This window comes from Salvelinus fontinalis, chromosome 26 (genome assembly GCF_029448725.1).
Source record: "Salvelinus fontinalis isolate EN_2023a chromosome 26, ASM2944872v1, whole genome shotgun sequence".
Lineage (NCBI taxonomy): Eukaryota > Metazoa > Chordata > Actinopteri > Salmoniformes > Salmonidae > Salvelinus > Salvelinus fontinalis.
Window position 1 is genome coordinate 6,995,222 of NC_074690.1, and position 26,495 is coordinate 7,021,716.

At 44.4% G+C, this 26,495-nt stretch overlaps 1 protein-coding gene across 2 annotated transcripts in view; it reads right to left on the reverse strand.

The window, feature by feature from the left end:
- The window catches only part of LOC129823590 (macrophage mannose receptor 1-like), a 115,646-nt gene extending 101,190 nt beyond the window's left edge, over positions 1–14,456 (reverse strand). Inside the window, exons 1-5 of one of the 2 annotated variants that reach the window (XM_055882441.1) lie at positions 13,741–14,456; positions 9,982–10,317; positions 8,446–8,619; positions 7,206–7,361; positions 6,806–6,919 (exon numbers count right to left, since the gene is read on the reverse strand). In XM_055882441.1, coding sequence (XP_055738416.1) covers positions 6,806–6,919; positions 7,206–7,361; positions 8,446–8,619; positions 9,982–10,317; positions 13,741–13,912 — 952 coding nt within the window. In that variant the 5' untranslated portion in view covers positions 13,913–14,456. The remainder of the gene's footprint in view (positions 1–6,805; positions 6,920–7,205; positions 7,362–8,445; positions 8,620–9,981; positions 10,318–13,740) is intronic. The other variant, XM_055882440.1, reaches the window with a different exon arrangement.
- Positions 14,457–26,495: the final 12,039 nt, after the last annotated feature.

Consider the following 26,495-nt stretch of genomic DNA (forward strand, 5'->3'; position numbering starts at 1 on the left):
TAACTAACCCTGGTCCTTTCCCCTATATAGTGTAACTAACCCTGGTCCTTTTCCCCTATATAGTGTAACTAACTGACCCTGGTCCTTTTCCCCTATATAGTGTAACTAACCCTGGTCCTTTTCCCCTATATAGTGTAACTAACCCTGGTCCTTTTCCCCTATATAGTGTAACTAACTAACCCTGGTCCTTTTCCCCTATATAGTGTAACTAACCCTGGTCCTTTTCCCCTATATAGTGTAACTAACTAACCCTGGTCCTTTTCCCCTATATAGTGTAACTAACCCTGGTCCTATTCCCCTATATAGTGTAACTAACCCTGGTCCTATTCCCCTATATAGTGTAACTAACCCTGGTCCTTTCCCCTATATAGTGTAACTAACCCTGGTCCTTTTCCCCTATATAGTGTAACTAACTAACCCTGGTCCTATTCCCCTATATAGTGTAACTAACCCTGGTCCTTTTCCCCTATATAGTGTAACTAACCCTGGTCCTTTTCCCCTATATAGTGTAACTAACTAACCCTGGTCCTTTTCCCCTATATAGTGTAACTAACTGACCCTGGTCCTTGTCCCCTATATAGTGTAACTAACCCTGGTCCTATTCCCCTATATAGTGTAACTAACCCTGGTCCTATTCCCCTATATAGTGTAACTAACCCTGGTCCTTTTCCCCTATATAGTGTAACTAACCCTGGTCCTTTTCCCCTATATAGTGTAACTAACCCTGGTCCTTTTCCCCTATATAGTGTAACTAACCCTGGTCCTTGTCCCCTATATAGTGTAACTAACCCTGGTCCTATTCCCCTATATAGTGTAACTAACCCTGGTCCTTTTCCCCTATATAGTGTAACTGACCCTGGTCCTTTTCCCCTATATAGTGTAACTAACTAACCCTGGTCCTTTTCCCCTATATAGTATAACTAACCCTGGTCCTTTCCCCCTATATAGTGTAACTAACCCTGGTCCTATTCCCCTATATAGTGTAACTAACTGACCCTGGTCCTTTTCCCCTATATAGTGTAACTAACCCTGGTCCTATTCCCCTATATAGTGTAACTAACCCTGGTCCTATTCCCCTATATAGTGTAACTAACCCTGGTCCTTTTCCCCTATATAGTGTAACTAACTAACCCTGGTCCTTATCCCCTATATAGTGTAACTAACCCTGGTCCTTTTCCCCTATATAGTGTAACTAACTAACCCTGGTCCTTTTCCCCTATATAGTGTAACTAACCCTGGTCCTATTCCCCTATATAGTGTAACTAACCCTGGTCCTATTCCCCTATATAGTGTAACTAACCCTGGTCCTATTCCCCTATATAGTGTAACTAACCCTGGTCCTTTTCCCCTATATAGTATAACTAACTAACCCTGGTCCTATTCCCCTATATAGTGTAACTAACCCTGGTCCTTTTCCCCTATATAGTGTAACTAACCCTGGTCCTCTTCCCCTATATAGTGTAACTAACTAACCCTGGTCCTTTTCCCCTATATAGTGTAACTAACTGACCCTGGTCCTTGTCCCCTATATAGTGTAACTAACCCTGGTCCTATTCCCCTATATAGTGTAACTAACCCTGGTCCTATTCCCCTATATAGTGTAACTAACCCTGGTCCTTTTCCCCTATATAGTGTAACTAACCCTGGTCCTTTTCCCCTATATAGTGTAACTAACCCTGGTCCTTTTCCCCTATATAGTGTAACTAACCCTGGTCCTTGTCCCCTATATAGTGTAACTAACCCTGGTCCTATTCCCCTATATAGTGTAACTAACCCTGGTCCTTTTCCCCTATATAGTGTAACTAACCCTGGTCCTTTTCCCCTATATAGTGTAACTAACTAACCCTGGTCCTTTTCCCCTATATAGTGTAACTAACCCTGGTCCTTTCCCCTATTTAGTGTAACTAACCCTGGTCCTATTCCCCTATATAGTGTAACTAACTGACCCTGGTCCTTTTCCCCTATATAGTGTAACTAACCCTGGTCCTATTCCCCTATATAGTGTAACTAACCCTGGTCCTATTCCCCTATATAGTGTAACTAACCCTGGTCCTTTTCCCCTATATAGTGTAACTAACTAACCCTGGTCCTATTCCCCTATATAGTGTAACTAACCCTGGTCCTTTTCCCCTATATAGTGTAACTAACCCTGGTCCTTTTCCCCTATATAGTGTAACTAACTAACCCTGGTCCTTTTCCCCTATATAGTGTAACTAACTGACCCTGGTCCTTTTCCCCTATATAGTGTAACTACCCTAGTCCTTTTACCCTATATAGTGTAACTAACCCTGGTCCTTTTACCCTATATAGTGTAACTAACCCTGGTCCTTTTCCCCTATATAGTGTAACTAACCCTGGTCCTTTTCCCCTATATAGTGTAACTAACCCTGGTCCTTTTCCCCTATATAGTGTAACTAACTAACCCTGGTCCTTTTCCCCTATATAGTGTAACTAACCCTGGTCCTTTTCCCCTATATAGTGTAACTAACCCTGGTCCTATTCCCCTATATAGTGTAACTAACCCTGGTCCCTTTCCCCTATATAGTGTAACTAACTAACCCTGGTCCTTTTCCCCTATATAGTGTAACTAACTGACCCTGGTCCTATTCCCCTATATAGTGTAACTAACCCTGGTCCTTTTCCCCTATATAGTGTAACTAACCCTGGTCCTTTTCCCCTATATAGTGTAACTAACTAACCCTGGTCCTTATCCCCTATATAGTGTAACTAACCCTGGTCCTTTTCCCCTATATAGTGTAACTAACTAACCCTGGTCCTTTTCCCCTATATAGTGTAACTAACCCTGGTCCTATTCCCCTATATAGTGTAACTAACCCTGGTCCTATTCCCCTATATAGTGTAACTAACCCTGGTCCTATTCCCCTATATAGTGTAACTAACCCTGGTCCTTTTCCCCTATATAGTGTAACTAACTAACCCTGGTCCTATTCCCCTATATAGTGTAACTAACTAACCCTGGTCCTTTTCCCCTATATAGTGTAACTAACTAACCCTGGTCCTTTTCCCCTATATAGTGTAACTAACCCTGGTCCTTTTCCCCTATATAGTGTAACTAACTAACCCTGGTCCTTTTCCCCTATATAGTGTAACTAACCCTGGTCCTTTTCCCCTATATAGTGTAACTAACTAACCCTGGTCCTTTTCCCCTATATAGTGTAACTAACTAACCCTGGTCCTTTTCCCCTATATAGTGTAACTAACCCTGGTCCTTTTCCCCTATATAGTGTAACTGACCCTGGTCCTTTTCCCCTATATAGTGTAACTAACCCTGGTCCTTTTCCCCTATATGTTGTAACTAACCCTGGTCCTTTTCCCCTATATAGTGTAACTGACCCTGGTCCTTTTCCCCTATATAGTGTAACTAACTAACCCTGGTCCTTTTCCCCTATATAGTGTAACTAACCCTGGTCCTTTTCCCCTATATAGTGTAACTAACTAACCCTGGTCCTTTTCCCCTATATAGTGTAACTAACCCTGGTCCTTTTCCCCTATATAGTGTAACTAACCCTGGTCCTTTTCCCCTATATAGTGTAACTAACTAACCCTGGTCCTTTTCCCCTATATAGTGTAACTAACCCTGGTCCTTTTCCCCTATATAGTGTAACTAACCCTGGTCCTTTTCCCCTATATAGTGTAACTAACTAACCCTGGTCCTTTTCCCCTATATAGTGTAACTAACCCTGGTCCTTTTCCCCTATATAGTGTAACTAACTAACCCTGGTCCTTTTCCCCTATATAGTGTAACTAACCCTGGTCCTTTTCCCCTATATAGTGTAACTAACTAACCCTGGTCCTTTTCCCCTATATAGTGTAACTAACCCTGGTCCTTTTCCCCTATATAGTGTAACTAACCCTGGTCCTATTCCCCTATATAGTGTAACTAACCCTGGTCCTTTTCCCCTATATAGTGTAACTAACCCTGGTCCTTTTCCCCTATATAGTGTAACTAACCCTGGTCCTTTTCCCCTATATAGTGTAACTAACCCTGGTCCTTTTCCCCTATATAGTGTAACTAACCCTGGTCCTATTCCCCTATATAGTGTAACTAACCCTGGTCCTTTTCCCCTATATAGTGTAACTAACCCTGGTCCTATTCCCCTATATAGTGTAACTAACCCTGGTCCTTTTCCCCTATATAGTGTAACTAACTAACCCTGGTCCTTTTCCCCTATATAGTGTAACTAACCCTGGTCCTTTTCCCCTATATAGTGTAACTAACTAACCCTGGTCCTTTTCCCCTATATAGTGTAACTAACCCTGGTCCTTTTCCCCTATATAGTGTAACTAACCCTGGTCCTATTCCCCTATATAGTGTAACTAACCCTGGTCCTTTTCCCCTATATAGTGTAACTAACTAACCCTGGTCCTATCCCCCTATATAGTGTAACTAACTAACCCTGGTCCTTTCCCCCTATATAGTGTAACTAACCCTGGTCCTTTTCCCCTATATAGTGTAACTAACCCTGGTCCTTTCCCCTATATAGTGTAACTAACCCTGGTCCTTTTCCCCTATATAGTGTAACTAACTAACCCTGGTCCTATCCCCCTATATAGTGTAACTAACCCTGGTCCTTTTTTTCTATATAGTGTAACTAACCCTGGTCCTTTTCCCCTATATAGTGTAACTAACCCTGGTCCTATTCCTCTATGTAGTGTAACTAACCCTGGTCCTATTCCCCTATATAGTGTAACTAACTAACCTTGGTCCTATTCCCCTATATAGTGTAACTAACCCTGGTCCTATTCCCCTATATAGTGTAACTAACCCTGGTCCTATTTTCCTATATAGTGTAACTAACCCTGGTCCTATTCCCCTATATAGTGTAACTAACCCTGGTCCTATTCCCCTATATAGTGTAACTAACCCTGGTCCTATTCCCCTATATAGTGTAACTAACCCTGGTCCTTTTCCCCTATATAGTGTAACTGACCCTGGTCCTTTTCCCCTATATAGTGTAACTAACCCTGGTCCTTTTCCCCTACATGTTGTAACTAACCCTGGTCCTTTTCCCCTATATAGTGTAACTGACCCTGGTCCTTTTCCCCTATATAGTGTAACTAACTAACCCTGGTCCTTTTCCCCTATATAGTGTAACTAACCCTGGTCCTTTTCCCCTATATAGTGTAACTAACTAACCCTGGTCCTTTTCCCCTATATAGTGTAACTAACCCTGGTCCTTTTCCCCTATATAGTGTAACTAACCCTGGTCCTTTTCCCCTATATAGTGTAACTAACTAACCCTGGTCCTTTTCCCCTATATAGTGTAACTAACCCTGGTCCTTTTCCCCTATATAGTGTAACTAACCCTGGTCCTTTTCCCCTATATAGTGTAACTAACCCTGGTCCTATTCCCCTATATAGTGTAACTAACTGACCCTGGTCCTTTTCCCCTATATAGTGTAACTGACCCTGGTCCTTTTCCCCTATATAGTGTAACTAACTAACCCTGGTCCTTTTCCCCTATATAGTGTAACTGACCCTGGTCCTTTTCCCCTATATAGTGTAACTAACTAACCCTGGTCCTTTTCCCCTATATAGTGTAACTAACCCTGGTCCTTTTCCCCTATATAGTGTAACTAACTAACCCTGGTCCTTTTCCCCTATATAGTGTAACTAACCCTGGTCCTTTTCCCCTATATAGTGTAACTAACCCTGGTCCTATTCCCCTATATAGTGTAACTAACCCTGGTCCTTTTCCCCTATATAGTGTAACTAACCCTGGTCCTTTTCCCCTATATAGTGTAACTAACCCTGGTCCTTTTCCCCTATATAGTGTAACTAACCCTGGTCCTTTTCCCCTATATAGTGTAACTAACCCTGGTCCTATTCCCCTATATAGTGTAACTAACCCTGGTCCTTTTCCCCTATATAGTGTAACTAACCCTGGTCCTATTCCCCTATATAGTGTAACTAACCCTGGTCCTTTTCCCCTATATAGTGTAACTAACTAACCCTGGTCCTTTTCCCCTATATAGTGTAACTGACCCTGGTCCTTTTCCCCTATATAGTGTAACTAACTAACCCTGGTCCTTTTCCCCTATATAGTGTAACTGACCCTGGTCCTTTTCCCCTATATAGTGTAACTAACCCTGGTCCTTTTCCCCTATATAGTGTAACTAACCCTTGTCCTATTCCCCTATATAGTGTAACTAACCCTGGTCCTTTTCCCCTATATAGTGTAACTAACTAACCCTGGTCCTATCCCCCTATATAGTGTAACTAACTAACCCTGGTCCTTTCCCCCTATATAGTGTAACTAACCCTGGTCCTTTTCCCCTATATAGTGTAACTAACCCTGGTCCTTTCCCCTATATAGTGTAACTAACCCTGGTCCTTTTCCCCTATATAGTGTAACTAACTAACCCTGGTCCTATCCCCCTATATAGTGTAACTAACCCTGGTCCTTTTCTTCTATATAGTGTAACTAACCCTGGTCCTATTCCTCTATGTAGTGTAACTAACCCTGGTCCTATTCCCCTATATAGTGTAACTAACTAACCCTGGTCCTATTCCCCTATATAGTGTAACTAACCCTGGTCCTATTCCCCTATATAGTGTAACTAACCCTGGTCCTATTTTCCTATATAGTGTAACTAACCCTGGTCCTATTCCCCTATATAGTGTAACTAACCCTGGTCCTATTCCCCTATATAGTGTAACTAACCCTGGTCCTATTCCCCTATATAGTGTAACTAACCCTGGTCCTTTTCCCCTATATAGTGTAACTAACTCTGGTCCAAAGTAGTGCAGCATGAAGGGACTAGTGTGAAGGTGAGGACTCACCGGAGTCCCAGCGGAAGTAACAGAGAGGTTTTCCACTGGTCCACTGCCAGCCACTGTCCTGCTCCAGAGCATTCAGGCCCGTCCACAGCGGCACATGCAGTTTACCACACAGGCCTGTGTGTGTGTGTGTGTGTGTGTGTGTGTGTGTGTGTGTGTGTGTGTGTGTGTGTGTGTGTGTGTGTGTGTGTGTGTGTGTGTGTGTGTGTGTGTGTGTGTGTGTGTGTGTGTGTGTGTGTGTGTGTGTGTGAGTGTGAGTGTGTTGTGTGTGTGAGTGTGTGAGTGCATAAGAGAAGGAGATAAAGTTGCATATGACATAAACAGTGAACAGTACACTAATAAAACACACGACATGAGTTTGACACGCCTGCTGTATGTGAGCGTGGCCACCGGGTGGCACTACCTGCTACGTAGGTCTGCTCGAGGGGTTTGGTGATTGAGGCCAAGTCTGCTCCCTGCTGTTGGCAGCTGGTCCGAGCCTGGTGCCAGTTCAGGGCAGAGTGGAGGTTCACCTGGTAGAAAGCACCTGTGACCGGGTTCTTATGCCAATGCTCCATAGCTGCAGAGGGATGGGGGAGAGATGTACAGATTCGGTGAGCATAGCCTCGTTAATGAGAAAGGCCGCCGTAGGCAGACCTGGCTTTTCAAGAGAAGACAGGCTATTGGCACACTGCCCACAACATGAGGTGGAAACTGAGCTGCACTTCCTAACCTCCTGCCCAATGAATGCCCATATTAGAGACACATCACTCAGATTACACAGAACCACCACGAATATCTATTGTGTGAAATACCACAGTGTGCCATCACAGCAGCAAGATTTGACCTGTTGACCTGTTGCCACAAGAAAAGGTCAACCAGTGAAGAACAAACACCATTGTAAATACAACCTATATTTACGTTTATTTATTTTCCCTTTTGTACTTTAACTATTTGCACATCGTTACAACACTGTATAAAGACATAATATGACATTTGAAATGTCTTTATTATTTTGGAACTTCTGTGAGTGTAATATTTACTGTTCACTTTTTATCCATTTCACTTCCCTTGGCAACGTTAACATATGGTTATCATGACAATAAAGCCCTGAGAGAGAGAGAGCGAGAGAGAGGAGAGAGAGCGAGAGAGCGAGAGAGCGAGAGAGCGAGAGAGCGAGAGAGCGAGAGAGCGAGAGAGCGCGAGAGAGCGCGAGAGAGACAGAGAGAGACAGAGAGAGACAGAGAGAGACAGAGAGAGAGACAGAGACAGAGACAGAGACAGAGAGAGAGAGAGAGAGAGAGAGAGAGAGAGAGAGAGAGAGAGAGAGAGAGAGAGAGAGAGAGAGAGCGAGAGAGACAGACAGAGACAGAGACAGAGACAGAGACAGAGAGAGAGGGAGAGAGAGACAGACAGACAGAGACAGAGACAGAGACAGAGACAGAGACAGAGACAGAGACAGAGAGAGACAGAGAGACAGAGAGACAGAGAGAGAGAGAGAGAGAGAGAGAGAGAGAGAGAGAGAGAGAGAGAGAGAGATAGAGAGAGAGAGAGAGAGAGAGAGAGAGAGAGAGAGAGAGAGAGAGAGAGAGATAGAGAGAGAGAGAGAAGCATCTAACATCTGCGTATATAGACACACAGTAAGTAATAGATGTAATACTCACTTGTGGATGGACAGTAGCCCCACAATTGATTGTCTTGGTAGTTTGTTTCAATGGCACACCAAAGCCGTCTATCGGACGAGTCTATCGAGGTGCAGTCTCCATACCATTGGTCTTTGTACAGGAAAGGAAACTGACAGGGACGCCCAAAGGCATTTCCTTCGATGGTAAAGAGTTCTGAAAGGGGGACAGTGGTTACTGTGTGTACTGTATGTAGTTCAGTGCTTAGTGTGACGTGGGTTTAAGACCCCCCCAAGGGGTTTGACTATATTAGTGTGTCTGCCATCTTGCCTCCCTGTGTGACCTTGTTGGGGAACATGGCTTTCTATACTAACACTCTTACGGGACACTGGCTGTGAGTGTCTCTCTTTCTGTGAGTGTGTCTCTCTTTCTTTCTCTGTGAGTGTGTCCCTTTCTCTCTGTGTGTCTCTCTTTCTTTTTCTGTGAGTGTGTCTCTCTTTCTTTCTCTGTGAGTGTATCCCTTTCTCTCTGTGAGTGTATCCCTTTCTCTCTGTGTGCCTCTCTTTCTTTCTCTGTGAGGGTGTCTCTCTTTCTTTCTCTGTGAGTGTGTCTCTCTTTCTTTCTCTGTGAGTGTGTCTCTCTTTCTTTCTCTGTGAGGGTGCCTCTCTTTCTTTCTCTGTGAGGGTGCCTCTCTTTCTCTATGAGTGTGCCTCTCTTTCTTTCTCTGTGAGTGTGTCTCTCTTTCTTTCTCTGTGAGGGTGTCTCTCTTTCTCTCTCTGTGAGTGTGTCTCTCTTTCTTTCTCTGTGAGTGTGTCTCTCTTTCTTTCTCTGTGAGTGTGTCTCTCTTTCTTTCTCCGTTAGTATGTCTCTCTTTTTTTCTCTGTGAGTGTGTCCCTTTCTCTCTGTGTGTCTCTTTCTTTCTCTGTGAGTGTGTCCTTTTCTCTCTGTGTCTCTCTTTCTCTCTGTGAGTGTGTCTCTTTCTTTCTCTGTGAGGGTGTCTCTCTTTCTCTCTGTGTCTATCTTTCTTTCTCTGTGAGCGTGTCCCTTTCTCTGTGAGTGTGTCTCTCTTTTTTTCTCTGTGAGTGTGTCCCTTTCTCTCTGTGTCTCTCTTTCTCTGTGAGTGTGTCTCTCTTTCTTTCTCTGTGAGTGTCTCTCTTTCTCTCTGTGAGTGTGTCTCTCTTTCTTTCTCTGTGAGTGAGTCCCTTTCTGTGTGTCTCTCTTTCTCTCTGTGAGTGTGTCTCTCTTTCTCTCTGTGAGTGTCTCTCTTTCTCTCTGTGAGTGTGTCGCTCTTTCTCTCTGTGAGTGTCTCTCTTTCTCTCTGTGTCTCTCTTTCTCTCTGTGAGTGTGTCCCTGTGTTACTGTACGTTGTGGATTCTCAGGGAAAAATATGTCGTTTTTTACAATAAATTATGCTGTCTGATGTAGTTATATGTAACCTGTAATCTATAAAATATGCTGTCTGATGTAGTTATATGTAACCTGCTTATTTTGCTTCTTGTGTTGTGACTTTGTCCATTTTGTCCAAAATCCATTTTACAATCCTAAAAAAATGAGAACCTTGTGACTCTAATCCCGTACCTCTGTGGGTCCTTGAGCAGGGGCCGTCGGTCGTACCAGAGATGATCCAGCGACTCCGAGGCCCCGTGTCTCTGGACAGCACCAGATCATTGTTGTCGTTGATGTGGAGGTACAGAGTCTGTCCTTTCAGCGTGAGCAGTGTGTTGTTACTACACTGCCACTGCTGGAGGTCGCTCTTCTCATCACAGTCAGAATACACCAGGGTACTACCCTCTGTCTTCCCAGAAACCCCGGCACACTTCCTATTGTTGGTGTCGTAGAGACGTCCCCCTGACACCCAGCGTGCCAGCTCCTGTCTCATGCCACTTTCTGCATTGAAGAGATTGAAGGGACCGTCTACAAAGAAAGAATTACAACAATCACTAACCAGCATTGACATAACAGGCAAACATGTGAACACTTTAATTGAACCCTCTATCATAAGGACTTTTCAACAGTCGTAGGGCTACATAACACTGCCATAGGGCTACACAACACTGTTATAGAGCTACACAACAATGTCATAGGGCTACACAACACTGTCATAGGGCTACACAACACTGTTATAGAGCTACACAACACTGTCATAGAGCTACACAACACTGTCATAGAGCTACACAACACTGCCATAGGGCTACACAACACTGTCATAGAGCTACACAACACTGCCATAGGCCTACACAACACTGCCATAGGCCTACACAACACTGTCATAGAGCTACACAACACTGTCATAGGGCTACACAACACTGTTATAGAGCTACACAACACTGCCATAGAGCTACACAACACTGTTATAGGGCTACACAACACTGTCATAGAGCTACACAACACTGTCATAGAGCTACACAACACTGCCATAGAGCTACACAACACTGTTATAGAGCTACACAACACTGCCATAGAGCTACACAACACTGCCATAGAGCTACACAACACTGCCATAGAGCTACACAACACTGCCATAAAGCTACACAACACTGTCATAGAGCTACACAACACTGCCATAGGGCTACACAACACTGCCATAGAGCTACACAACACTGCCATAGAGCTACACAACACTGCCATAGAGCTACACAACACTGCCATAGAGCTACACAACACTGTCATAGAGCTACACAACACTGCCATAGGGCTACACAACACTGCCATAGAGCTACACAACACTGCCATAAAGCTACACAACACTGTCATAGAGCTACACAACACTGCCATAGGGCTACATAGCACTGTCATAGGGCTACACAACACTGTCATAGAGCTACACAACACTGTCATAGGGCTACACAACACTGCCATAGGGCTACACAACACTGTCATAGAGCTACACAACACTGTTAGAGCTATATAACACTGTCATAGAGCTACACAACACTGTCATAGGGCTACACAACACTGCCATAGGGCTACACAACAATGTCATAGGGCTACATAGCACTGTCATAGGGCTACATAACACTGTTAGAGCTATATAACACTGTCATAGAGCTACACAACACTGTCATAGGGCTACACAACACTGTCATAGGGCTACACAACACTGCCATAGGGCTACACAACACTGCCATAGGGCTACATAGCACTGTCATAGGGCTACACAACAATGTCATAGAGCTACACAACACTGTCATAGAGCTACACAACACTGTCATAGGGCTACACAACACTGTCATAGGGCTACACAACACTGTCATAGAGCTACACAACACTGTCATAGGGCTACACAACACTGCCATAGGGCTACACAACACTGCCATAGGGCTACACAACAATGTCATAGGGCTACACAACACTGTCATAGAGCTACACAACACTGTCATAGGGCTACACAACACTGTCATAGAGCTACACAACACTGTCATAGGGCTACACAACACTGCCATAGGGCTACACAACACTGTCATAGGGCTACACAACACTCATAGGGCTACACAACACTGTCATAGGGCTACACAACACCGTCACAGAGCTACACAACACTGTCATAGGGCTACACAACACTGCCATAGAGCTACACAACACTGTCATAGGGCTACACAACACTGTCATAGGGCTACACAACACTGTCATAGGGCTACACAACACTGCCATAGAGCTACACAACACTGCCATAGGGCTACACAACACTGCCATAGGGCTACACAACACTGTCATAGGGTTACACAACACTGTCATAGAGCTACACAACACTGTCATAGGGCTACACAACACTGCCATAGGGCTACACAACACTGTCATAGGGCTACACAACACTCATAGGGCTACACAACACTGTCATAGGGCTACACAACACTGCCATAGAGCTACACAACACTGTCATAGGGCTACACAACACTGTCATAGGGCTACACAACACTGCCATAGAGCTACACAACACTGTCATAGGGCTACACAACACTGTCATAGGGCTACACAACACTGTCATAGGGCTACACAACACTGCCATAGAGCTACACAACACTGTCATAGGGCTACACAACACTGCCATAGGGCTACACAACACTGTCATAGGGCTACACAACACTGTCATAGGGCTACACAACACTGTCATGGACCTCGGCGTTAATCTGGACCCTGATCTCTCTTTTGATGAACACATCAAGACTGTTTGAAGGACAGATTTTTTGTAACATGGCAAAAATCAGAAACTTTTTGTCCAAAAATTATGGGGAAAATTAGATTAGACTACTGCAATGCTCTACTTTCCAACTATTTTACTCCAGTGCTAGCCTCTCTACACTGGCTTCCTGTTAAGGCAAGGGCTAATTTCAAGGTTTTACTGCTAACCTACAAAGCATCACATGGGCTTGCTCCTACCTATCGTTACGATTTGGTCCTGCCGTACATACCTACACGTACGCTATGGTCACAAGACGCAGGCCTCCTTACTGTCCCTAGAATTTCTAAGCAAACAGCTGGAGGCAGGGCTTTCTCCTATAGAGCTCCATTTCTATGGAATGGTCTGCCTATCCATGTGAGACTCAGATTCGGTCTCGACCTGTAAGTCTTTACTTTTTATGAAGACTCATCTCTTCAGTAGGTCCTATGATTGAATGTAGTCTGGTCCAGGGATGCGAAGGTGAACGGAAAGGCACTGGAGCAACGAACCGCCCTTGTCTCTGCCTGGCTGGTTCCCCTCTCTCCGCTGGGATTTTTTGCCTCTGACCCTATTACGGGGGCTGAGTCACTGGCTTACTGGTGCTCTTCCATGCTGTCCCTAGGAGGGTTGCATCATTTGAGTCACTGACTCCTTGCTGTCCCCAGTCCACCTGGTCGTGCTGCTGCTCCAATTTCAACTGTTCTGCCTGCCGCTATGGAACCCTGACCTGTTCACCGGATGTGCTACCTGTCCCAGACCTACTGTTTTTGACTCCCTCTCTGTACCGCACCTGCTGTCTCTAACTCTGAATGCTCAGCTATGAAAAGCCAACTGACATTTATTCCTGAGATGCTGACCTGTTGCACCCTCTACAACCACTGTGATTATTATTATTATTATTATTATTTGACCCTGCTGGTCATTGATGAACGTTTGAACATGTTCTGTTATAATCTCAATCCAGCACAGCCAGAAGAGGACTGGCCACCACTCAGAGCCTGGTTCCTCTCTAGGTTTCTTCCTAGGTTCCAGCCTTTCTAGGGAGTTTTTCCGAGCCACCGTGCTTCTACATCGCTTGCTGTTCGGGGTTTTAGGCTGGATTTCTGTATAGCACTTTGTAACATCACTGCTGATGTAGAAAGGGCTTTATCAATACATGTGATTAAAGAACAACATACCTGTTTGAGGAGCCCCCAGGGTGGTTTGAAAGAAGAGCATCAGTACAGTTATCCTGGTGGTTGTCATGGTCCCAGGAGGGTGGTGATTGACATACGGAGCTCCTACAGCAGAGTGTTCTGTACGACTGGGTCTGCTATTTAAGAACCAGGAAATTCTCTGGTCACATGACATATTTTTTTTCTTTCCCTGTCAACGGATGTTGTTGAGACATTTCAACACTTTTCTAGTGAATGGGGAGGTGCACTGACACCCTCGGTCAGCCAAAATGTACTCACTAAGTCACGGTTTACGATTCGCAGAAAACACTGTGTGGTGTATTTTACGCAGATCACAAGTCATGAGACAATAGTCAATGTCTGAGACCAGGATGGCATCCTAATCCGATATAGAACCCTGTGTGCCCTGGTTAAAAGTAGTGCACTACAAAAGGGCCCTAGTTAAAAGTAGTGCACTACAAAAGGGCCCTGGTTAAAAGTAGTGCACTACAAAAGGGCCCTGGTTGAAAGTAGTGCACTACAAAGGGAATAGGGTGCCATTTAGGATGTAAATCACTAACCAATGTCTGTTCATCCCAACAGGTTAGATGGTTATTACAACAATGTAAAGTAGGCCACAGGCTAACGGCTAGCTGTCAGACTACATGGCTAACGGCTAGCTGTTAGACTATACCTGGCTAACGGCTAGCTTGCAGCCTATACCTGTCTAACGGCTAGCTGGCACCTTATACCTGGCTAACGGCTAGCTGTCAGACTATACCTAGCTAACGGCTAGCTGTCAGACTACCTGGCTAACGGCTAGCTGTCAGACTGTACCTAGCTAACGGCTAGCTGTCAGACTACCTGGCTAACGGCTAGCTGTCAGACTACCTGGCTAACGGCTAGCTGTCACCTTATTCCTGGCTAACGGCTAGCTGTCAGACTATACCTGGCTAACGGCTAGCTGTCAGACTACCTGGTTAACGGCTACCTGTCAGACTACCTGGCTAACGACTAGCTGTCAGACTACCTGGCTAACGGCTAGCTGTCAGACTATACCTGGCTAACGGCTAGCTGTCACCTTATACCTGGCTAACGGCTAGCTGTCAGACTACCTGGCTAACGGCTAGCTGTCAGACTACCTGGCTAACGGCTAGCTGTCAGACTATACCTGGCTAACGGCTAGCTGTCAGACTATACCTGGCTAACGGCTAGCTGTCACCTTATACCTGGCTAACGGCTAGCTGTCAGACTATACCTGGCTAACGGCTAGCTGTCAGACTACCTGGCTAACGGCTAGCTGTCAGACTATACCTGTCTAACGGCTAGCTGTCACCTTATACCTGGCTAACGGATAGCTGTCAGACTATTCCTGGCTAACGGCTAGCTGTCAGACTATACCTGTCTAACGGCTAGCTTGCAGCCTATACCTGTCTAATGGCTAGCTGTCTGTTTAATAATTACCCCTCTTTCAGGAACACACACTTGACCCTGACCCCAGGGAGTGAAACTACTGTGCTGTGAATATATTTCTTGCGAATGCTCTGATTCATCCTTGAGCAGACAGAAAGAGAGGAATGTGTGTGTGAGAAAGAAGAAGTGGTACCATGGGGCCCCAGGGAGCTATTGCCTTCACTACCCTGCACCCTCGAAGACGGGAAGGACAGAGGGGATGTGATTCACCAGAACACAGGAAGCAACTGGCTGAGTGCCAAGGAGGACAAAGACCAGCTAGGTCTACTATCCTACTGGAAGCTATAGACCTACAGCTACGTCTACTATCCTACTGGAACCTATAGACTTACAGCTAGGTCTACTATCCTACTGGAACCTATAGACCTACAGCTGGGTCTACTATCCTACTGGAACCTATAGACCAGAAGGGTCTACTATCCTACTGGAACCTATAGACCTACAGATAGGTCTACTATCCTACTGGAACCTATAGACCTACAGCTAGGTCTGCTATCCTACTGGAACCTATAGACCAGAAGGGTCTACTATCCTACTGGAACCTATAGACCTACTGCTAGGTCTGCTATCCTACTGGAACCTATAGACCTACTGCTAGGTCTACTATCCTACTGGAACCTATAGACCTACAGCTAGGTCTAGTATCCTACTGGAACCTATAGACCTACAGCTAGGTCTACTATCCTACTGGAACCTATAGACCTATAGCTAGGTCTACTATCCTACTGGAACCTATAGACCTACAGCTAGGTCTACTATCCTACTGGAACATATAGACCAGCAGGGTCTACTATCCTACTGGAACCTATAGACCTACAGCTAGGTCTGCTATCCTACTGGAACCTATAGACCTACAGCTAGGTCTGCTATCCTACTGGAACATATAGACCAGCAGGGTCTACTATCCTACTGGAACCTATAGACCTACAGCTAGGTCTACTATCCTACTGGAACCTATAGACCTACAGCTGGGTCTACTATCCTACTGGAACCTATAGACCTACAGCTAGGTCTGCTATCCTACTGGAACATATAGACCAGCAGGGTCTACTATCCTACTGGAACCTATAGACCTACAGCTAGGTCTACTATCCTACTGGAACCTATAGACCTACAGCTAGGTCTACTATCCTACTGGAACCTATAGACCTACAGCTAGGTCTACTATCCTACTGGAACCTATAGACCTACAGCTAGGTCTACTATCCTACTGGAATCTATAGACCTACAGCTAGGTCTACTATCCTACTGGACCCTATAGACCAGCTAGGTCTACTATCCTACTGGAACCTATAGACCTACAGCTGGGTCTACTATCCTACTGGAACCTATAGACCAGCTAGGTCTACTATCCTACTGGAACCTATAAACCAGCTAGGTCTACTATCCTACTGGAACCTATAGACCAGCTAGGTCTACTATCCTACTGGAATCTATAGACCTACAGCTAGGTCTACTATCCTACTGGACCCTATAGACCAGCAGGGTCTACTATCCTACTGGAACCTATAGACCTACAGCTGGGTCTACTATCCTACTGGAACCTATAGACCAGCTAGGTCTACTATCCTACTGGAACCTATAAACCAGCTAGGTCTACTATCCTACTGGAACCTATAGACCAGCTAGGTCTACTATCCTACTGGAATCTATAGACCTACAGCTAGGTCTACTATCCTACTGGACCCTATAGACCAGCAGGGTCTACTATCCTACTGGAACCTATAGACCTACAGCTGGGTCTACTATCCTACTGGAACCTATAGACCAGCTAGGTCTACTATCCTACTGGAACCTATAAACCAGCTAGGTCTACTATCCTACTGGAACCTATAGACCAGCAGGGTCTACTATCCTACTCAGTTTGTACTGGACCCTGCTGGTCTATAGGTCCCAGTAGGATAGTACACCCAGCTGTAGGTCTATAGGTTCCAGTAGGACAGCAGGGTCCAGTAGGATAGTAGACCTAGCTGGTTTATAGGTTCCAGTAGGATAGCAGACCTAGCAGTAGGTCTATAGGTTCCAGTAGGATAGTAGACCCTTCTGGTCTATAGGTTCCAGTAGGATAGTAGACCTAGCTGTAGGTCTATAGGTTCCAGTAGGATAGTAGACCTAGCTGGTCTATAGGTTCCAGTAGGATAGTAGACCCAGCTGTAGGTCTATAGGTTCCAGTAGGATAGTAGACCCTTCTGGTCTATAGGTTCCAGTAGGATAGCAGACCTAGCTGTAGGTATATAGGTTCCAGTAGGATAGTAGACCTAGCTGGTTTATAGGTTCCAGTAGGATAGTAGACCTAGCTGGTCTATAGGTTCCAGTAGGATAGTAGACCCAGCTGTAGGTATATAGGTTCCAGTAGGATAGTAGACCTAGCTATAGGTCTATAGGTTCCAGTAGGATAGTAGACCCAGCTGTTGGTCTATAGGTTCCAGTAGGATAGTAGACCTAGCTGTAGGTCTATAGGTTCCAGTAGGATAGTAGACCTAGCTGGTTTATAGGTTCCAGTAGGATAGTAGACATAGCTGGTCTATAGGTTCCAGTAGGATAGTAGGATAGTTGACCCAGCTGTAGGTCTATAGGTTCCAGTAGGATAGTAGGATAGTAGACCTAGCTGGTTTATAGGTTCCAGTAGGATAGCAGACCTAGCAGTAGGTCTATAGGTTCCAGTAGGATAGTTGACGTAGCTGGTTTATAGGTTCCAGTAGGATAGTAGACCCAGCTGTAGGTCTATAGGTTCCAGTAGGATAGTAGGATAGTAGACCTAGCTGGCCTATAGGGTCCAGTAGGATAGCAGACCTAGCAGTAGGTCTATAGGTTCCAGTAGGATAGTAGACCCTGCTGGTCTATAGGTTCCAGTAGGATAGTAGACCGTGCTGGTCTATAGATTCCAGTAGGATAGTAGACCTAGCTGGTCTATAGGTTCCAGTAGGATAGTAGGATAGTTGACCCAGCTGTAGGTCTATAGGTTCCAGTAGGATAGTAGGATAGTAGACCTAGCTGGTTTATAGGTTCCAGTAGGATAGCAGACCTAGCAGTAGGTCTATAGGTTCCAGTAGGATAGTTGACGTAGCTGGTTTATAGGTTCCAGTAGGATAGTAGACCCAGCTGTAGGTCTATAGGTTCCAGTAGGATAGTAGACCCAGCTGTAGGTCTATAGGTTCCAGTAGGATAGTAGACCTAGCTGGTCTATAGGTTCCAGTAGGATAGTAGACCTAGCTGTAGGTCTATAGGTTCCAGTAGGATAGTAGACCTAGCTGGTCTATAGGTTCCAGTAGGATAGCAGACCTAGCTGTAGGTCTATAGGTTCCAGTAGGATAGTAGACCTAGCTGGTCTATAGGTTCCAGTAGGATAGTAGACCCTTCTGGTCTATAGGTTCCAGTAGGATAGCAGACCTAGCTGTAGGTCTATAGATTCCAGTAGGATAGTAGACCTAGCTGGTCTATAGGTTCCAGTAGGATAGTAGACCTAGCTGGTCTATAGGTTCCAGTAGGATAGCAGACCTAGCTAGTCTATAGGTTCCAGTAGGATAGTAGACCTAGCTGTAGGTCTATAGGTTCCAGTAGGATAGCAGGGTCCAGTACAAACCCCCTTTAGGAACACGGACTTTGACTTGAGCTTTATACTTTAATACTATCTAAGAACTTGTCCTCAAAGGCCAACCAAGTTTTCAGGTGTGTTAAGACGTTGTAACGTGGCTCATATAGCAAGGATCGCTACAGTATTAAAAACAGCAATGAAATGAAGGACAACAGCAATGGAAACTTAGCCAGGACTATCAACCATCTTGTCATGTGTTTGTTCTGAGTCTATATGGCTAGAGCAAAGACAATAACACAGGATGAGTAACAGCAGGGCATTTGCTTCAATGGATAGAGTGATAGAGTGGTATTGATTCATTGATAGAGTGGTATTGATTCATTGATAGAGTGGTATTGATTCATTGATAGATTGGTATTGATTCATTGATAGAGTGGTATTGATTCATTGATAGAGTGGTATTGATTCATTGATAGAGTGGTATTGATTCATTGATAGGGTGGTATTGATTCATTGATAGATTGGTATTGATTCATTGATAGATTGGTATTGATTCCTTGATAGAGTGGTATTGATTCATTGATAGAGTGATAGATTGGTATTGATTAATTGATAGAGTGGTAGATTGGTATTGATTCATTGATAGAGTGGTATTGATTCATTGATAGATTGGGATTGATTTATTGATAGAGTGGTATTGATTCATTGATAGAGTGGTATTGATTCATTGATAGAGTGGTATTGATTCATTGATAGAGTGATAGATTGGTATTGATTAATTGATAGATTGGTATTGATTCATTGATAGATTGGTATTGATTCATTGATAGAGTGGTATTGATTCATTGATAGAGTGATAGAGTGGTATTGATTCATTGATAGTGATAGAGTGGTATTGATTCATTGATATAGTGATAGAGTGGTATTGATTCATTGATAGAGTGGTAGATTGGTATTGATTCATTGATAGAGTGGTATTGATTCATTGATAGAGTGATATTAATTCATTGATAGAGTGGTATTGATTCATTGATAGAGTGGTATTGATTCATTGATAGATTGGTATTGATTCATTGATAGAGTGATATTGATTCATTGATAGAGTGATAGATTGGTATTGATTAATTGATAGAGTGGTATTGATTCATTGATAGAGTGATAGATTGGTATTGATTAATTGATAGATTGGTATTGATTCATTGATAGATTGGTATTGATTCATTGATAGAGTGGTATTGATTCATTGATAGAGTGGTATTGATTCATTGATAGATTGGTATTGATTCATTGATAGAGTGATAGATTGGTCCCGTGTGGCTCAATTGGTAGAGCATGGCACTTGCAACGCCAGGGTTGTGGGTTCATTCCCCACGGGGGGACCAGGATGAATATGTATGAACTTTCCAATTTGTAAGTCGCTCTGGATAAGAGCGTCTGCTAAATGACTTAAATGTAATGCAAATGTACTGATTCATTGCTTCAACGCTTACGCTGCACAAAGACAGAGCTGCATTATCATCAAAACCACAGTTGGGCAACATTCAGGCAGACACAATTCTAAGAACAACCAATAACACAGGGGACCCCACCCACCCAGCAGAGAAATTCAGAGGAAATGCATAAAGCTCTGTCATCTATCAGAATCACTATCCTGTAAGTTTCGTCTGATTTCCCACTGCATTATTGGTTGTTCTGAGAATTCTGTCTGCCTGAATGTTGCTTAACTGTGACAAGGACGATGATGCAGCTCTGTCTTTGTGCATCGTAAGCGTTGCGGTGGACACATAACATCAGTACTGGAGACATAACAGTAGGTAGAGTAGAGGACAGCTAACCTGACTGATACCTCTAAGTCAGTAGGTAGAGGACAGCTAACCTGACTGATACGTCTAAGTCAGTAGGTAGAGGACAGCTAACCTGACTGATACCTCTAAGTCAGTAGGTAGAGGACAGCTAACCTGACTGATACCTCTAAGTCAGTAGGTAGAGGACAGCTAACCTGACTGATACCTCTAAGTCAGTAGGTAAAGTAGAGACAGCTAACCTGACTGATACCTCTAAGTCAGTAGGTAAAGTAGAGGACAGCTAACCTGACTGATACCTCTAAGTCAGTAGGTAAAGTAGAGGACAGCTAACCTGGCTGATACCTCTAAGCCAGTAGGTAAAGGACAGCTAACCTGACTGATACCTCTAAGCCAGTAGGTAAAGTAGAGGACAGCTAACCTGACTGATACCTCTAAGTCAGTAGGTAAAGTAGAGGACAGCTAACCTGACTGATACCTCTAAGCCAGTAGGTAGAGGACAGCTAACCTGACTGATACCTCTAAGCCAGTAGGTAGAGGACAGCTAACCTGACTGATACCTCTAAGCCAGTAGGTAAAGGACAGCTAACCTGACTGATACCTCTAAGCCAGTAGGTAAAGTAGAGGACAGCTAACCTGACTGATACCTCTAAGTCAGTAGGTAGAGGACAGCTAACCTGACTGATACCTCTAAGCCAGCAGGTAAAGTAGAGGACAGCTAACCTGACTGATACCTCTAAGCCAGTAGGTAAAGTAGAGGACAGCTAACCTGACTGATACCTCTAAGCCAGTAGGTAAAGTAGAGGACAGCTAACCTGACTGATACCTCTAAGTCAGTAGGTAGAGGACAGCTAACCTGACTGATACCTCTAAGCCAGTAGGTAAAGTAGAGTACAGCTAACCTGACTGATACCTCTAAGCCAGTAGGTAAAGTAGAGGACAGCTAACCTGACTGATACCTCTAAGCCAGTAGGTAGAGGACAGCTAACCTGACTGATACCTCTAAGTCAGTAGGTAGAGGACAGCTAACCTGACTGATACCTCTAAGTCACTAAGTAAAGTAGAGGACAGCTAACCTGACTGGTACCTCTAAGTCAGTAGGTAGAGGACAGCTAACCTGACTGGTACCTCTAAGTCAGTAGGTAAAGTAGAGGACAGCTAACCTGACTCATACCTCTAAGCCAGTAGGTAGAGGACAGCTAACCTGACTGGTACCTCTAAGTCAGTAGGTAGAGGACAGCTAACCTGGCTGATACCTCTAAGCCAGTAGGTAAAGTAGAGGACAGCTAACCTGACCTATACCTCTAAGTCAGTAGGTAAAGTAGAGGACAGCTAACCTGGCTGATACCTCTAAGCCAGTAGGTAGAGGACAGCTAACCTGACTGATACCTCTAAGTCAGTAGGTAAAGTAGAGGACAGCTAACCTGACTGATACCTCTAAGACAGTAGGTAGAGGACAGCTAACCTGACTGATACCTCTAAGCCAGTAGGTAGAGGACAGCTAACCTGACTGATACCTCTAAGCCAGTAGGTAGAGGACAGCTAACCTGACTGATACCTCTAAGCCAGTAGGTAGAGGACAGCTAACCTGACTGATACCTCTAAGCCAGTAGGTAGAGGACAGCTAACCTGACTGATACCTCTAAGTCACTAAGTAGAGGACAGCTAACCTGACTGGTACCTCTAAGTCAGTAGGTAGAGGACAGCTAACCTGGCTGATACCTCTAAGCCAGTAGGTAAAGTAGAGGACAGCTAACCTGACTGACACCTCTAAGTCAGTAGGTAAAGTAGAGGACAGCTAACCTGACTCATACCTCTAAGTCAGTAGGTAAAGGACAGCTAACCTGACTGATACCTCTAAGCCAGTAGGTAGAGGACAGCTAACCTGACTGATACCTCTAAGTCAGTAGGTAAAGTAGAGGACAGCTAACCTGACTGATACCTCTAAGACAGTAGGTAGAGGACAGCTAACCTGACTGATACCTCTAAGTCACTAAGTAAAGTAGAGGACAGCTAACCTGGCTGATACCTCTAAGCCAGTAGGTAAAGTAGAGGACAGCTAACCTGGCTGATACCTCTAAGCCAGTAGGTAAAGTAGAGGACAGCTAACCTGACTGATACCTCTAAGTCAGTAAGTAAAGTAGAGGACAGCTAACCTGACTGATACCTCTAAGCCAGTAGGTAAAGTAGAGGACAGCTAACCTGACCTATACCTCTAAGTCAGTAGGTAAAGTAGAGGACAGCTAACCTGGCTGATACCTCTAAGCCAGTAGGTAGAGGACAGCTAACCTAACTGATACCTCTAAGTCAGTAGGTAAAGTAGAGGACAGCTAACCTGACTGATACCTCTAAGACAGTAGGTAGAGGACAGCTAACCTGACTGATACCTCTAAGCCAGTAGGTAGAGGACAGCTAACCTGACTGATACCTCTAAGCCAGTAGGTAGAGGACAGCTAACCTGACTGATACCTCTAAGTCACTAAGTAGAGGACAGCTAACCTGACTGGTACCTCTAAGTCAGTAGGTAAAGTAGAGGACAGCTAACCTGACTGATACCTCTAAGTCAGTAGGTAAAGTAGAGGACAGCTAACCTGACTGATACCTCTAAGACAGTAGGTAGAGGACAGCTAACCTGGCTGATACCTCTAAGCCAGTAGGTAAAGTAGAGGACAGCTAACCTGACTGATACCTCTAAGTCAGTAGGTAAAGTAGAGGACAGCTAACCTGACTGATACCTCTAAGACAGTAGGTAGAGGACAGCTAACCTGACTGATACCTCTAAGCCAGTAGGTAGAGGACAGCTAACCTGACATACCTCTAAGCCAGTAGGTAGAGGACAGCTAACCTGACTGATACCTCTAAGCCACTAGGTAAAGTAGAGGACAGCTAACCTGACTGATATCTCTAAGCCAGTAGGTAAAGTAGAGGACAGCTAACCTGGCTGATACCTCTAAGCCAGTAGGTAGAGGACAGCTAACCTGACTGATACCTCTAAGTCAGTAGGTAAAGTAGAGGACAGCTAAACTGACTGATACCTCTAAGCCAGTAGGTAGAGTAGAGGACAGCTAACCTGACTGATACCTCTAAGCCAGTAGGTAGAGTAGAGGACAGCTAACCTGATTGATACCTCTAAGCCAGTAGGAAAAGGACAGCTAACCTGACTGATACCTCTAAGCCAGTAGGTAGAGGACAGCTAACCTGACTGATACCTCTAAGCCAGTAGGTAGAGGACATCTAACCTGACTGATATCTCTAAGCCAGTAGGTAGAGGACAGCTAACCTGACTGATACCTCTAAGCCAGTAGGTAGAGGACAGCTAACCTGACTGATACCTCTAAGCCAGTAGGTAAAGTAGAGGACAGCTAACCTGACTGATACCTCTAAGCCAGTAGGTAAAGTAGAGGACAGCTAACCTGGCTGATACCTCTAAGCCAGTAGGTAGAGGACAGCTAACCTGACTGATACCTCTAAGCCAGTAGGTAAAGTAGAGGACAGCTAACCTGACTGATACCTCTAAGCCAGTAGGTAGAGGACAGCTAACCTGACTGATACCTCTAAGTCAGTAGGTAGAGGACAGCTAACCTGACTGATACCTCTAAGTCAGTAGGTAAAGTAGAGGACAGCTAACCTGACTGATACCTCTAAGTCAGTAGGTAGAGGACAGCTAACCTGGCTGATACCTCTAAGCCAGTAGGTAGAGGAGAGCTAACCTGGCTGATACCTCTAAGCCAGTAGGTAGAGGACAGCTAACCTGACTGATACCTCTAAGCCAGTAGGTAGAGGACATCTGACCTGACTGATATCTCTAAGTCAGTAGGTAAAGTAGAGGACAGCTAACCTGAGTGATACCTCTAAGCCAGTAGGTAAAGTAGAGGACAGCTAACCTGACTGATACCTCTAAGCCACTAGGTAAAGTAGAGGACAGCTAACCTGACTGATACCTCTAAGCCAGTAGGTAAAGTAGAGGACAGCTAACCTGGCTGATACCTCTAAGCCAGTAGGTAGAGGACAGCTAACCTGAGTGATACCTCTAAGTCAGTAGGTAGAGGACAGCTAACCTGGCTGATACCTCTAAGTTAGCTTTGGGATACAACATTGAGAGTGTGTGTATTGGTTGGACACCGTTCTGGCAACGGAAAGTATCCCTCCCAAAATATAGCCGGCTACACCAATAAAATGTTTCCTGCCAACAAAGGCGTAGGTATAATCTCTAAGAGCTCTTCTTGCCAGATGTAAAGTGAAATGTGTCCATCACTATCAAATCAAACAGATCAAGAGATGTAATTTGCCCGTTATAGCGCCACCGTGTGGTCGATGTGAATATGCTTGCATATGTTAATTCTTGACAGTGTTTGGAACATGCGTACCAAGTTTTGTTACAATACCAATATCCATGACTGATTTATATGCATTTATGTGCCAGGTCACGCCAATCTGAATGTTCATTGGTCAATATTGTTGTAGGTCTGGAAAATGTTGAGGCACATTGGTCCATAGATGCTATATTGGTATTTATGGGGTATTTTATTAGGATCTCCATTAGCTGTTGCAGAAGCAGCAGCTACTCTTCCTGGGGTTCCACACAAAACATGACACATAATACAGAATGACATAATACAAAACATTAATAGACAAGAACAGTTCAAGGACAGAACTACATACATTTTGTAAAAGGCACACGCAGCCTACATATCAATACACACACACAAACTATCTAGGTCAAATAGGGGAGAGGCGTTGTGCCGCGAGGTCTTGCTTTATCTGTTTTCTGAAACCAGGTTTGCTGTTTATCTGAGATGGAAGGAAGTTCCATGCAAAAAAAAGGGCTCTATACTTTTTTTGTTTAACTTTTATTTAACTTGGCAAGTCAGTTAAGAACAAATTCTTATTTTTAATGACGACCTAGGAACAGTGGGTTAACTGCCCTTTTCAGGGGCAGAATGACAGTTTTTTCCTTGGCAGCTCGGGGATTCGATCTAGCAACCTTTCGGTTACTGGCCCAAAGCTCTAATCACTAGGCTACCTGCCACCCCAGCATATAATACAGTACGCTTTCTTTAATTTGTTCTGGATTTAGGGACTGTGAAAAGACCCCTGGTGGCATGTCTGGTGTGGTAAATGTGTGTGTCAGAGCTGTGTGTAAGTTGACTATGCAAACAATTTGGGATTTTCAACACATTAATGTTTCTTATAAAAAGAAGAAGTGATACAGTCAGTCTCTCCTCAACTCTTAGCCAAGAGAGACTGGCATGAATAGTATTTATATTAGCCCTCTGATTACAATGAAGAGCAGAATGTGCCGCTCTGTTCTGGGCCAGCTGCAGCTTAACTAGGTCTTTCCTTGCAGCACTGGACCACACAACTGGACAATAATCAAGATCTGACAAAATTAGAGCCTGCAGAACTTGCTTTCTGGAGTGTGGTGTCAAAAAAGCAGAGCATCTCTTTATTACGTCTAGACCTCTCTCCATCTTTACAACCATTGAATCTAAACTCAGCAAAAAAAGAAACGTCCTCTCACTGTCAACTATGTTTATTTTCAGCAAACTTAACATGTGTAAATATTACGTTCCTCTCAAGTTCTTGGCTCTTTCCAGAACAGCTACCTTGTCCTTGAACCTCAGGAACTTGACCACTATCGGCCTGGGCCTGTCACCTGGGCCGGTGGTGGGTCTTCCAGTCCTGTGGGCGCACTCCACCTCAATCTTCCTGTGGTCCATCTTCAATTTCTCAGAGATCATTTCCCTCACTTTGTGCTCAGACTCCACCCAGGTCTCATGTGGAGATTCTGCAATTCCGTCCACAACCATGTTGTTTCTCCTTGATTGTCCCTCGAGATCTAGACTAGTCTTGATTTATCTGTCATTGTTATCATGGATTCACACACAGAACTGATGTCCTCTCTCAATGACTTACAGATTACTGTCATCTTGCCGTTTTCCTGTTGAAACTCATCTAGCTGACCCTGT